Raw genomic sequence first — 12,153 nt, forward strand, 5'->3', positions numbered from 1 at the left:
TTCTGGCAGTGAGCCCTACTGCCAACAGAGGTATGAAATCATGGACTATCTTCTTTCTTCAGCACAATTTTTGCTACAAGGTGCATTGCAAAATTGATGTTTGATTAGTAAAATATGAATATTAAAGAATCACTGTCTAAAATATTTAGGTATAAAACCATTCTTCAGGTGTCCTTTGAATGTATCCAAAATCATTCTAGGCAACCTTTCTTTTCATTACCTTTACTCCCTCTCTTAAGAAGTCTCTGTCTACAATATTCCCAAATGACAATAGCACCGCTTACATGGACATTCAGTGATCGGATCACCCCTTGTTGTGGAATTTCAACACAGTCATCAAGCATTTGGATCAGATTGACTGGGATTCCTGGGAAAATTCAAGGAAAAGCAAGGTATTAGAAGTTAGAAAATAGCAGTTAATTCAACAAAACGAACCAGAGTGAGGGTAAGCAATAAGATAGACTAGAAAATAAAACAGTGTACAGATTTCCCTTAGAGCTAGTGGATTACTCTGCATGCATGTTTTTTATAATTTGTACCTTGCACATTTTCGCTTTTGCCAGTGTAAAGGGACTATTTTGTTAGAGGTTAGACATGTATTCAGTTTTTTAGTTCTTATACAGAAGTTCCCATTTATTCTGGCTATTTTCTAGAAAACGAAGATAATTTTATATGATTTTTCTGAAGGCTGAAACTGGTTGCAGGTGAATTTTGATCCTGTTAGCTTTGCTATGTAACTGTACTCTATTTTCGTAATTATCTGGATTGTAAAAAGTAGAGCTGCAATCCTGAATTTTAGAGTAGAATGATAAATAAACACAAAATAATTAATGTGTTCCTAACTTTAACATAGCCAGCAACCACAGCAAAATAAAAGTAATTGCTAGTAGTATGCATCGTTGGCTAGAAGTGAATGGGGATCCCTTAAGGACAGGTCATCAGATATTTAATATAGGTATAAGTGGCATTCTTGTTGAACAAAAAGGTAGAAATAAAATCGTTACAGAAAACACTAGTGAATTTGGAGCCTGTAACTGGCCTGGCATAAAGTCACTTGAAAAACAGTTTTTATACATGGCTAATTTCCCATCGGACGATTTTGGTTAGTTGTGGCTTAAGCCTTAGACCACTGTATAGTATTTAAGAAATACGTATAAAATGTGATGAATGCGAAAGAGAAAGAGAGAAAACAATGAAAAGAAGGTGATTTGGTATCGTATTGAAAAAATTATTGGCTCTGGTACCTTCTCGCTCATTTCCAAGAAGCAAAATGGTTTTCTCCTTGAATTCGTAGTCTTGGAGTGATTTGCTGTTTGCTGTTTGTTCGATTCCCACCAGCCGATAGCCTTTATTCTTCATCTCTTCCAGGTAAACTTTCAAATGACGTGGCAGGACCTGCTCAATATTCATCCATTTTTCTGCAGTTACACTCAAACATTTGAAATTTGCGTCATCTAGGTACCTCATAGCACCAATGACCAATGTTTCCGCACCAAATATCTCACAGGTTCTGCAAAGCCCACCAAGATTAGGGGTACGGTCAATCAACGAAGCGCAAAGGATCATTCGACTCCTTTTCATTTCTTTCTTGTACATTTCGGCTTTTTGCAGAAATGGGTCCTCGGTTGGGGGCAAAGGCTTCCATGCTGTGATTTTCTTTTGTACATCAACCGATTTTGTTTCTACAGTTGGACAAGCTAAAAATGGATTCGTTAATCAAATTTGGATTTGAAACTCTTTAAAAGTATTACGAGTTATCCTGTAACACGGAAAACGCAGTTTGCGAATAAAATCTTTTTAAAAACTGTTTTTCAGGTACTTTACTCAAAATAATCCACTAATTATTTGTAAAGATTCCCATATTAAAAAAGGTTTATATAAATGAATACTGTAAAATATCGTAAAGTTCTATGAAAGATCAATGAAACATAATCAGCGTATCTTATCAAGGCAAATGAAAGTTCCTTTTATAAAATGTATTACTTTAAAGTTTATAAAACAGGTTTTGTTGTGTAAAACAGAAGCTACGTATCAGAGCTCTGTTTTATTAACAATTTTCTAATGTGCAACTTTTTCTCTATAAGATATCGAGCACTGTAAAACAGACTGGTAAACAATAATCTATATTAGATATAAAACTACCCAAAGTGCTAGAGTCTTCAAAGTTTATTCAGTTTGTTTAGGCTTTGGTGTCCGAAATAATTAGAAAAAACTAAAAATTACCATTTGAAGAAACAAAAACATCATCGCTTTTAACACTGTCTTCGGAATGCACTGCATCGATAAGAGATGGATTTTCATCGAAGACTTTTAGCTGATTAAAGACTCCTTCCCCCTGTGTGACTTCAATAAGTTGAGTTCTGCTGATTATCTCATCGTCACCAACCTTTAATAGCTTTGGCATGATGCAGAATATAGTTTCTAGGGAATAATGCTTTATAGGATGAAAGCTCTTGAAGTAAAAATGATTTCTCAGCTCTTTTGTTGCTTTGAATACAGACGCATTTGATTCACTTAAGCTAAAAAGGGACTCAATAATGCTAAAGTCACGTAACACTTGAATGCAGTTTCTCCTTTTTGCTTCTTCCCAAAGCTTCCAAATCACCACCTGTGCATGCACCCTGGCCTGCATATGATGTATCTGAACCCATGGAAGTAATTTACTGAACGCTTCTGTTGCCATTTTAGGGAATTCGCCCTCATCGATAACCACAGTCAGATGAGCTACAATGGACATTAGGCACGTGACACTGCAGACCCTTCTCTCTGTTGCTTCTTTCAGCCTGTCCCAAATGAGGCTTCTGAGATGTGGGTATTTATTTACCATGATAACTATAAACCATTCTATGTAGTAACGAATGCTTGGTTGATTTTCACTGACCATGACATTCAGAGCATCGGTGACAATATCTAAAGAACTCTCTTCACTTATAGACTTATACAATACAAGCATGGTTTGCCATATTCTTAGCTTTTGCCGATGAGTAAGGCTGTTGTCATAGTACCGTTTTGACTGTTCGGAAAGCTTACGATCCTTCTCAATCAAAGCCTGCATGGCATTATTCACAAAGAAAGGCATCTTTTCGCTTGCATTAAGCAACATTCTAATTACTGACCAACGAACTTTGTAGTCGATATTAATATTATTTGACTGGGTAATTCCGTAGTCATAATATGCCGTAAAATACAGAACTGCTTGTTGAACGATTCTTGATACCTTTTTCTGAACCTGACCAAATACACAGGCATTGGTAATCAAGTCAATAAACGCTTTTAAGAAATCGATGTCTGCATAACCTTCATTCAAAATTAAATTATTCCAAATGTCACAACACCGGTCTACCACCACGTTGAACAAGCCACATTTGCTTTTGCCCGAATCCTCTATGATACACCAAATATCTCTTACTTTACCCAGCAATACCTCACTACCACTTAATAACACACTGCTATGGAAAATCACATTGATAGATGGCTTGTAAATCTTCCAAAATGTGCTATCTCTTCTTTCCTGTTCCATAACTACACGCCAAACTGTATCGAGCACAAAATTTGCAAGATCATCAGATGATTTCACGATATCATGGATCAAAAGCTCTAGACAATGCAAGATTGGGACAATGTCTCTGCCAACAGTAATATCCATCGTTTCCACTAGTACGTTCACCAACTTTCTCAGAGAACTTGTTTTCAAAGTTAAATACGATGCCTCCTGCTCTTGACTTTGTGACCTACTGAAAATAGCTGACCTAATGTCAGATTTAGCAACTGCAAATAAGACAAGATACCAAAGATTGCTAGAAACTCTACCAGCCTCAAGGATAAGAGCATAATTTGTGACTTTGTTACTCGTGCAGCTGGCATCTTTGAAGTGATCACGTGAATAGTATGATTCACATTGCAAACTTAAATTTCCTATCGCACCCAACAGCAACTTCTCGAGTAGAGTTTTTGTTTCCTTGTAGCTCTCAAAGCACCTCCCTCTAACGACATCACACATCATTTTCATGAGTTGGAAAGCTAAGTTAATCACCCGAATATCTGTTACTTCAGTAAACGTGTCCGCGTGCTGGCAACAAAGTTTACAGACAATTTCCAAATGTGAAATAAGGGAATTAGAACCGTCTAAATTATTCAGATCGTTCAGAAATGTGCAAACTGTTTCGTGAAGCTTCAAAAATGGAAGTACCGCGCAAACATCTAGTTCATTTCGAAAAAACGCTTCTTTGATTGAATTGCAGAACATGGAAAGACAATAACGAGTCTGCTCTAATACCTTCCTCATAATCATGCAACGTATACTCTTATTTTCTACGAACTGATATGGGTATTTTGATTGAAAGCAGCATCGTATTATCAAGTCAGCTACTGAAAGACATCGAGAGATGTTGTCTGGTGTTACATAGGGATTTCTGCCTATTTGACCCATCGCTATCACCAACGGACTTAGCATTGCATTCAACTTGTCAACATTGTTTCCCTCTGTAGGCGTGCAAACAGAATCAATGGTGAGGAAAAACAGCAATACCATTTCAACTTCACTCTCAAATTCAAGACTCTTTCCAGTGAGAAAATCTCCAAAAGCAGGGATAAAAAGCTCGCACAAACCACTCAATGATTTTATTGCTTCTGCTGCTTTATCACCCCAACGCAAATGATCCAACTTTCTAGATACACTACTGATAAAATCAGACCAAGGCTCGGTTCCATATGTAAGGTATCCAGAATCAAAAATCACTCTTGAAAACTTTATCAGATCAACCAAAGATATTTCTTTACTTAAAGAACTGCAGACAATCCTCAGAAGAATGCCAAATGTTGCTGCTTTTAGCTGGGCTGGGTATGTAGAAGTTTCTGATAACATCCAGGCTTTTATGGTTGATAGGAGCTCTAGATCTACAAGGCCATTGATTTCAACACATGATAATGCTTTCAAAACATAGGGAAATGTCAATGAGCTGCATTCACTTGAAAATAGTGACTTGAAGACCTGTGATGGAAATAGAGTTAAGTAAAAATTCTTCAAATTCTAAAATTGCAATAAATGCTTGTCTGTGTGTTCAATAATTAACTCATTTCTAAATAAAAATATATTTCCAGTTATTTTAATAAATAATTATAAAATTTACTATACTTCACATCAATTCATCACATCAATTCTACACTAGCAAATTCCCTGAATATAATGAAAAATTGGTCAATTGATCTATGGCATTTTCAATTAGAAGTTTAACAAAAGCTCAGGAAGGTTACAAAACTTGAAAAACTTTTGTTGAGCCAAGTAATTAAGACACTATAATCTGTCTATCCAAAAGCAGTTTCAAACTTTTGAGCTATGGTTTACGCTGAGGCAGTTGGGACAAAACCAGTTTCTGCTTTTTCATTAATGAAAGCATCTGACTACAGAATGTAGTTGCCCTTTAGTTAAATTGTCATCGACTAATCTCAATTGCCATTTCATCATTTATTATTATTCTAGATATATTTATTTCTTGTTTAGCGGTAAGTATCAATTCGTTTTTGAGACATTCTTTCCCTAGCCTATTTGTGACATGCTTGAATGTTCCACTTTGATATCAGCATGAAAATAAAAATGCTAAACAAGAGGGGAAAGGGAAAGTTGAGGTACCTGTCTAAAAAACGTGACCTCTTGACATTCTTTTGCGGCAGCGTACTTGCATTGTTCAAAAAAGCTCTCAAGCTTTCCAACAATTGTTGGTGGCTGTGAAACATCCATATTATCTTCTTTCTCAAATAGGTAAAACTCTTTGAAAGCATTGATAAGACAATTGCAGATGAAAGTACAGTCCATATTTTTAAAAAACTGTAGATCATCAACCTTGAGGTGAAGACTTATTTCTACTGCCCATCTCGTTATAACTTTACTTTCATGGTTTATTGCTCGTGTAAGGATTGTTGTCAGCCAAGAAATATGTAGATGGTTTCCTAAAAAGTTAAAAAATAAATTAGAGTTCTAGTTCTCTAAAAACAATAAATTGCTTACCAAATCTGTTCACCCTATCTTTTGATATCTCTTAGTAGGTCTAACCACATGAAAATTTTTTGTTTAATGTTCTACAAGTTATTGCTTCATTTATTTTTAGCTGGTGGCTGATGATTCCTAGATGTTCGTATTGAGATTCATTTCAAGCACATGCAAAGTTTTGTGCTTTGAGGGAAAAATTATGTGGGATTGGAAATAAACAACATTGAAAACACACAAACAATTTGCCATATTAATTTGTCTGTTAACCATAGTTGCCTGTAGGCAACCATTCAGATAGTGGAAGATCAGCTGTCTGCCAGTGACACTCCCAAAATTAATCTGCCTGTTTACAACAAAGTGAGATTCATACAGATGAAATAATGCCTATGTTAAACAAGTTGAACAAAATAGCATACTCTACTTATAAGCCAAGATCATAACAAGACACAAATTGTGATATTCAAAGAGAAAGCACTTTTCAATGAAAGTAGAAAAATAAAATTATTGCTCAAAATATCAGCTTAACTTACAAAAGGCTACCAAAATATATTTTTCACAGAATCAAAATATAAGGTTATTTGTCAACAGAGGTTCCAGTCACATTTAAAAAGGTTTAAAAAGTGCAGCTGCAATTTCTCTAAATCTCTGAATCATTAGGATATCTAAATTTGATTATTCTTGTCTATTATAGCTAACATGATTAATGTCTGGTATTAACATGGTATACATATAAATCCATGTTTTGGTTGTCTGGATTTTGTTTTTTACAGCATCAAAACATAAAAATTGCACATAAAGCAAACTGTTAGCATTAAGTATCAGGTAATGATATTGGGTACAGATTATGAACCTTTTTAGATTTTTGTGCAAAGTTTACTTTTCATGAGTTTTTAAATAGCATATTATATCTAAGTCACTTTTTGTAGACTCAATAAAAGCTTTCGTTTTCACTTATTCTTCATTCAAGTGATTCATATCTTTATTACCTGAATATTTTTATCTGTTTGTCTAATCATTTAAAGTACTTCACCAAAACTTTAAAACTTATCCAGAAGACAAATAGCAAATTTTTTCCACCAAAAATTAAAAATAACTACTTACTTTGTCCAGCTTCCCTTGATAATTGGATGACTTTATTAACTGATGGTAAGACAGGTAGCATCACATGTAGCTGAAATAAAAAACAGCTTACTTGAGAGCAATTGTCTTAGCAAAATGCAACAAATGATTCCTGGCTTGCAAGCAAAATGCAGTCATTTGTGACAAATAAGTTAAAATTAAATGTTTTTGTTGCTTTTTCACTCAGAGCATTTATATCTCTGTATTAAGCTGTATTGCAAAAAAATATAAACAGTAAATAACAAGGAATGACAAAATCTTAAAAGCATAGGTAGAAATACAAAAACAAAGCCTTCTAGAAACTGAATAGAAGCAAGCACCGCAGCCAACTTTTGCTTTCTGCATTATACTGCACTGGCCCATCCTATGCATAATAAGCTCCTGTCATTTTAAATGATTACTTCGCCTTAATGGGAAGATAGTATGATGAAAACATTACTTATCTAATCTATGATTCTAACAATGATGTTTTTTCAAGAGAAATGTTGATTGATATCCATTTCTGGCTTGAACATTCCAGAGTTCAGTTTCATTGAAATTAAAGGTCATCCTACATAATATTCTACAAAATTACAATTAAACCATTGTATAATATTTCTGTAATATGTTAAATTACTCAGAATAACAACACCATAACATAAAAAGTAAGGACAACACATGATTGTATACATGATAGAAGAATTAGGGAGGAGCTCTCTAAATAGGGTAACTAATCAGATAAAGCCCCTATCAAAAGAAAGAAGCCAAGATTTTTAGATACCAATTAACAAAATAACAGACAAGATATATGCAACTGAATAATATGTGCTGTTTTTATGAACAGATAATCACCTGTTTTTCTTCAAGAGTTTCAAAAAGCAATATAAAGTCATCCAGTTGCATCCAGCTCTCCAAATCAACAGAAGGGTTTTTTGGTGCATCAATGACTCTCTTGAGAATATACATTGCTCTTTTCCTTGTCAGGGAATCATCACTCATTAGCCCACTTTGAATAAATTCTCTTATTGAAGAATTGTTTCTGATGTCATTCTCAGTGCCACACAAGAATTCATCAATTACAAGACATGCCATACCATATGAAATTATCTTTTCTGACTCTTTGCAACTAAGATTGTTGATTATCTTCCACAGTGCCTTAGAAAAATAAAAATGTGTTACAAAAATAAATCAAAATCTATTGATTATGAAGATTAAAGGGCTTTGATGACACTATATTACCAAACATAAAACAGTAAATAACAAAGAAAATAAAATTATGCAGTGATATTTGTTCTAGCATTGGATTTTATTACGTTTTGGCTATTCATCTGGCAGGCAAGAGCAATTGCTCATGAACACACATAGAAGGCCCTGGAACAAGGGCAAAGTATCAACTAACTTTAAATAACTTAACCTTGTTCTTCATTTGCATAATCCATGAAAATTCTTTCAAAGAAACAGAATTATTTCAACTTGCTCAGGAACTTCAATTTGAGGAGAATAATCCAAATTTGCAAGAAGCATACACAGAGTCATCTCAGACAGAAACCTGATAGTGTCAACCTGACTTGATGATGATGGTTCACTGAACTAACCCCTAAAATCAATCTATTTTCAAAGTTGTAAGAAATGTTCAATTTCACAGGGAACCAACATTTAAATCACCAGGAATGATTTTACTTTGCTTGCATGAGCCATGCAGCTCCAGCCTAACATTTCTCACATTGCCCATATGCAGCTCCAGCCTAACATCAGAAAATGAATCTAGCATGAAATTTGAAGACAGATTTATTTGATGTGTGTAGGCATCACAGTATGTTCATGTGGAAATAGTAAATGTGCAAGCATACTTGATGAATAGCCAAAACAAAGTGGGTTTCAATGCCAGAAAAATAAACACAGCAATAAAATTATGCTAAAACAGTTTGTCTATTCCTTTAATTATTTCAAATGAAAACACAAGTCAAACTGCCTATTGCAATGCCTCCATCATACAAAATGCTCAGGATGAAACTTGAAAATCTTTCAAATTAAATAATATGAAAAGCAGCTACCTTCTTTTTGCTTAAATTACAAAGATGTATCTTGATAATCTGAGAGACGACAGCTAAAACTGCATCATCTACATCACTGTGTATGACTTGCAATAAGGTCTCGAATATTTGATCGTCATCCTTCAAATTTGGTTGGGTCATATTTGTGGGCTCTGAAGGTATCACTTGAGGGCTTTCTTTGCTAAGCACATGCAACAATTGAAGCATCAGAGAAGGTGATACTCTGTCTCCTTTTGGACATTGGTAAAATGCAGGTGAATCTGCTTCACTTCTATCCGAAGGCAACTTTGTGTAATCTCTTACGGTTGCAACGTATTCGCGAATGTTAGATATTAAAAACTCCCGAATAAGATCACGACATCCGGTAGCGGACTTGAAGCAAATCAAAACACATTTAGAGATAACCGCAAAGCTAGGGGATCCTTCTTCGTTTGTATGACACAGCAAGTGAAGAAATTCTCTACAAATTCTTAACAAAATCTCGTCTAGCTCGTGGTAGTTTTCACTATTCTGGGGAACTGATTGCCCGTCATTGCTCGAGTTAGGCTTTTGGTCCTGGATTTCAGTCACTATAATACTGTGTAAAATGAACAAATCTTCACTCGTTGGAGTTTTGCAGTCCTTCTTTAGATTAAGTATGATAGTCTCTGATAGGTTCCTAAGTGTTTCTCGTGTTTTCCCGGCAAGGGCTTCTGCAATTGCAGACATTTTGTCCGCAACCAAGCAACTTCACACGTGTATGTAATCTAAAAAGTGGCGAAGCAAACGAGGCAGATTCCTACACACACACACTGTTCACTTTCTCCATCTCGTAGAGATTTCAAAGGATGAAAACGAGACATATTGCTTCGCATTAGCTTTTAGCATTGTCAGTGCCGAGTCAGCATTTTACATTTCGTAGAAAATGGCGACCAGAAGATTGAATCGTTGGAGCGATGATGATACAAATTATTGTTTAACAGAAGCAAATGCTTCCATGAAGTGCTTATCAAGAAACAATTACAATAAAGACGCATGTGAAAATTACTTTGCAATGTATAAGTCTTGTAAAAAAGAATGGAATGAAATCAAGAACGAAAGGAGGAAGCAGGGCCTTACACCAAACCCTTCACGAGAAGAAATGGTAGCTTTGAAATTAGAAAAGAACAAAAGACTTCAAGAAAATGATGCTTGTTAAGTAGATATATAGCCATACCAATGCGAGAGAAAAGAACTAATGGTTCAAAACCTTCTTCAGATTATTCATGGAAAGCTATTATGTTTGAAGATAGGAAATAAGTATCTTGAGAAGATATTTTAGATGTGTGCAATCAACTATGATGACTGTTTTTCAAACAAAGAATTTTTATTAACTTGTATGTAGCAGCTATAACATTTTTCTGAACACAAGATAAATACAAGATGCTCTTAGTAACATGGCATTGATTACATTGTCAATAACAACATCTGCATTGTGTCTACCACGATAAAAACCATCTAGGGAAAAGGGCATCAACACCAAGTTTTCCATGTTTGTCCATATCCTAATTATTTTCCACCCTTGAGCCAGTCTGTGGAGTGTAACCTATGCATGCACATGGTCAATGTAGCCAAAATTCAAATTTCACACTGAAATTGAAATTTAGCATTATCCTATGATGGGTAAAAGGATTTTCACACAGGAAACATACCTGAAATAACTTCTCATGCATGACATCTTGTTGTGAACTGTTATACTCTACTATTAAGTAAGAAGCGGGTTGATTGCAGTGTTTTTCTGTTGTTTAATGAAAGAAAAGTTAATTTTACATCACAACTTTCAGTATTGCTTTCTTTTGATTTTGAAGTAGTTGTAATTTTGAAACATATGGCAATTGTTTATATCCCTGAAGCAGCCTATTTGTATCCTTTTTACTACAAATAACTTAACTGGTTGTATTCTCAAAGAAAAATACCTTCAAGGAAAACATTGAAAGCCTACTATGATGGCCAAGTTACACAATATTCAGATCTCTGTTTTACCAAGGACCATTCCTAGCTATTGTGCCCAAGGAGGCTGCTTTTTTCCCCTTTTGTTGTCAAAGTGGGTAATCCGATCCCCTTTGCTAACAAGTCAGAAAGTTTGCAGACAAAGCACCCCTACCTGACAAAAAACTTTTTGTTTTTGCAGTGAAATGTTTTTTAAGTCCGGTGTCACAACTGTTGTTGAATTTTTTAAAAGATCCTCAAACGCTAGCAAAGAAACATCAAGACTTGCCAACAGATATGCAAGACAATTACACTTCATGTTCACACTGAGCACTCATAAACAATAACACTCACAATAATCCCTTAGGAGTGCACAACAACCAATGTCGACAAAGACAATGAGTAACAACACACAACTCACAAACGAGAACAAAAACAACAGGGTGACTCTCCATGCACACAGCAACAACCCCCTATGCCCCACCATAGAGATAGCCCTGGCTGTCATAAAGTGCTTGATGCTCTATAGGCATAGCTCTGCATGGTTGTGTGTATAGAAAAGGTTGGTTTTAAGTTGGAACTCTGAATTTTTAGCCAAATGTCAATATCAGGCAACAGTTGGTAGTGACATACATATAGAGGCTTTGTCAACCATTATTATCATTCATTATTTTTGAGTTTTAATACAGGGAATAGGAGATTGGTATCATAAGAAGTGTAATTACATTCAACTCAGCAATTCATTGGTCAAATCTTGATGTTAGTTATTCTGAAATATCTAATCTACTAAATGGACCAGCCAGAATGTACATGCTCATAGTTATAATGATCTGATGGTCTAAAGAATTCTTCAAAGTGTTCTGGCTCAACTATCTCTAAAAATACAGTCACAGTTGCCAGAGTGGCTGCATTTGTTGGGAATGCTCTTAGCAGGGTGGCATTTAATCCTTTAAAGAAAACTTTAAGCCCTTCTCTCTCATAACTTTTCAAGCTGCAATCCAAAATCCCAGTATAAATCATTTTCCCCATTCCATCAGCCTGCAGCCTTGTCTTGATAACATCAAATGG

At 35.1% G+C, this 12,153-nt stretch overlaps 2 protein-coding genes across 2 annotated transcripts in view; both read right to left on the reverse strand.

Annotated features, from left to right (window-relative positions):
- Window positions 1–24: 24 nt before the first annotated feature.
- LOC135685323 (tRNA (guanosine(18)-2'-O)-methyltransferase TARBP1) lies at window positions 25–11,574 on the reverse strand. The gene is made up of 7 exons (XM_065201235.2): window positions 9,139–11,574; window positions 7,937–8,239; window positions 7,088–7,157; window positions 5,630–5,946; window positions 2,224–4,990; window positions 1,245–1,697; window positions 25–367 (listed from the first exon to the last, which is right to left on the reverse strand). The coding sequence occupies exons 1-7, from the start codon at window positions 9,844–9,846 to the stop codon at window positions 192–194; spliced, it is 4,794 nt and encodes a 1,597-aa protein (XP_065057307.2). The 5' UTR covers window positions 9,847–11,574; the 3' UTR covers window positions 25–191.
- Window positions 11,575–11,728: 154 nt separating this feature from the next.
- Window positions 11,729–12,153, reverse strand: part of LOC135691778 (mitochondrial basic amino acids transporter) — a 4,534-nt gene continuing 4,109 nt past the window's right edge. The window contains exon 4 of the mRNA XM_065209752.2: window positions 11,729–12,153. This exon is cut by the window's right edge and continues 492 nt beyond it. Coding sequence (XP_065065824.1) covers window positions 11,872–12,153 — 282 coding nt within the window. The 3' untranslated portion in view covers window positions 11,729–11,871.

Source organism: Rhopilema esculentum, chromosome 10 (assembly GCF_057945365.1).
Source record: "Rhopilema esculentum isolate cy_ngs chromosome 10, ASM5794536v1, whole genome shotgun sequence".
Taxonomy (NCBI): domain Eukaryota; kingdom Metazoa; phylum Cnidaria; class Scyphozoa; order Rhizostomeae; family Rhizostomatidae; genus Rhopilema; species Rhopilema esculentum.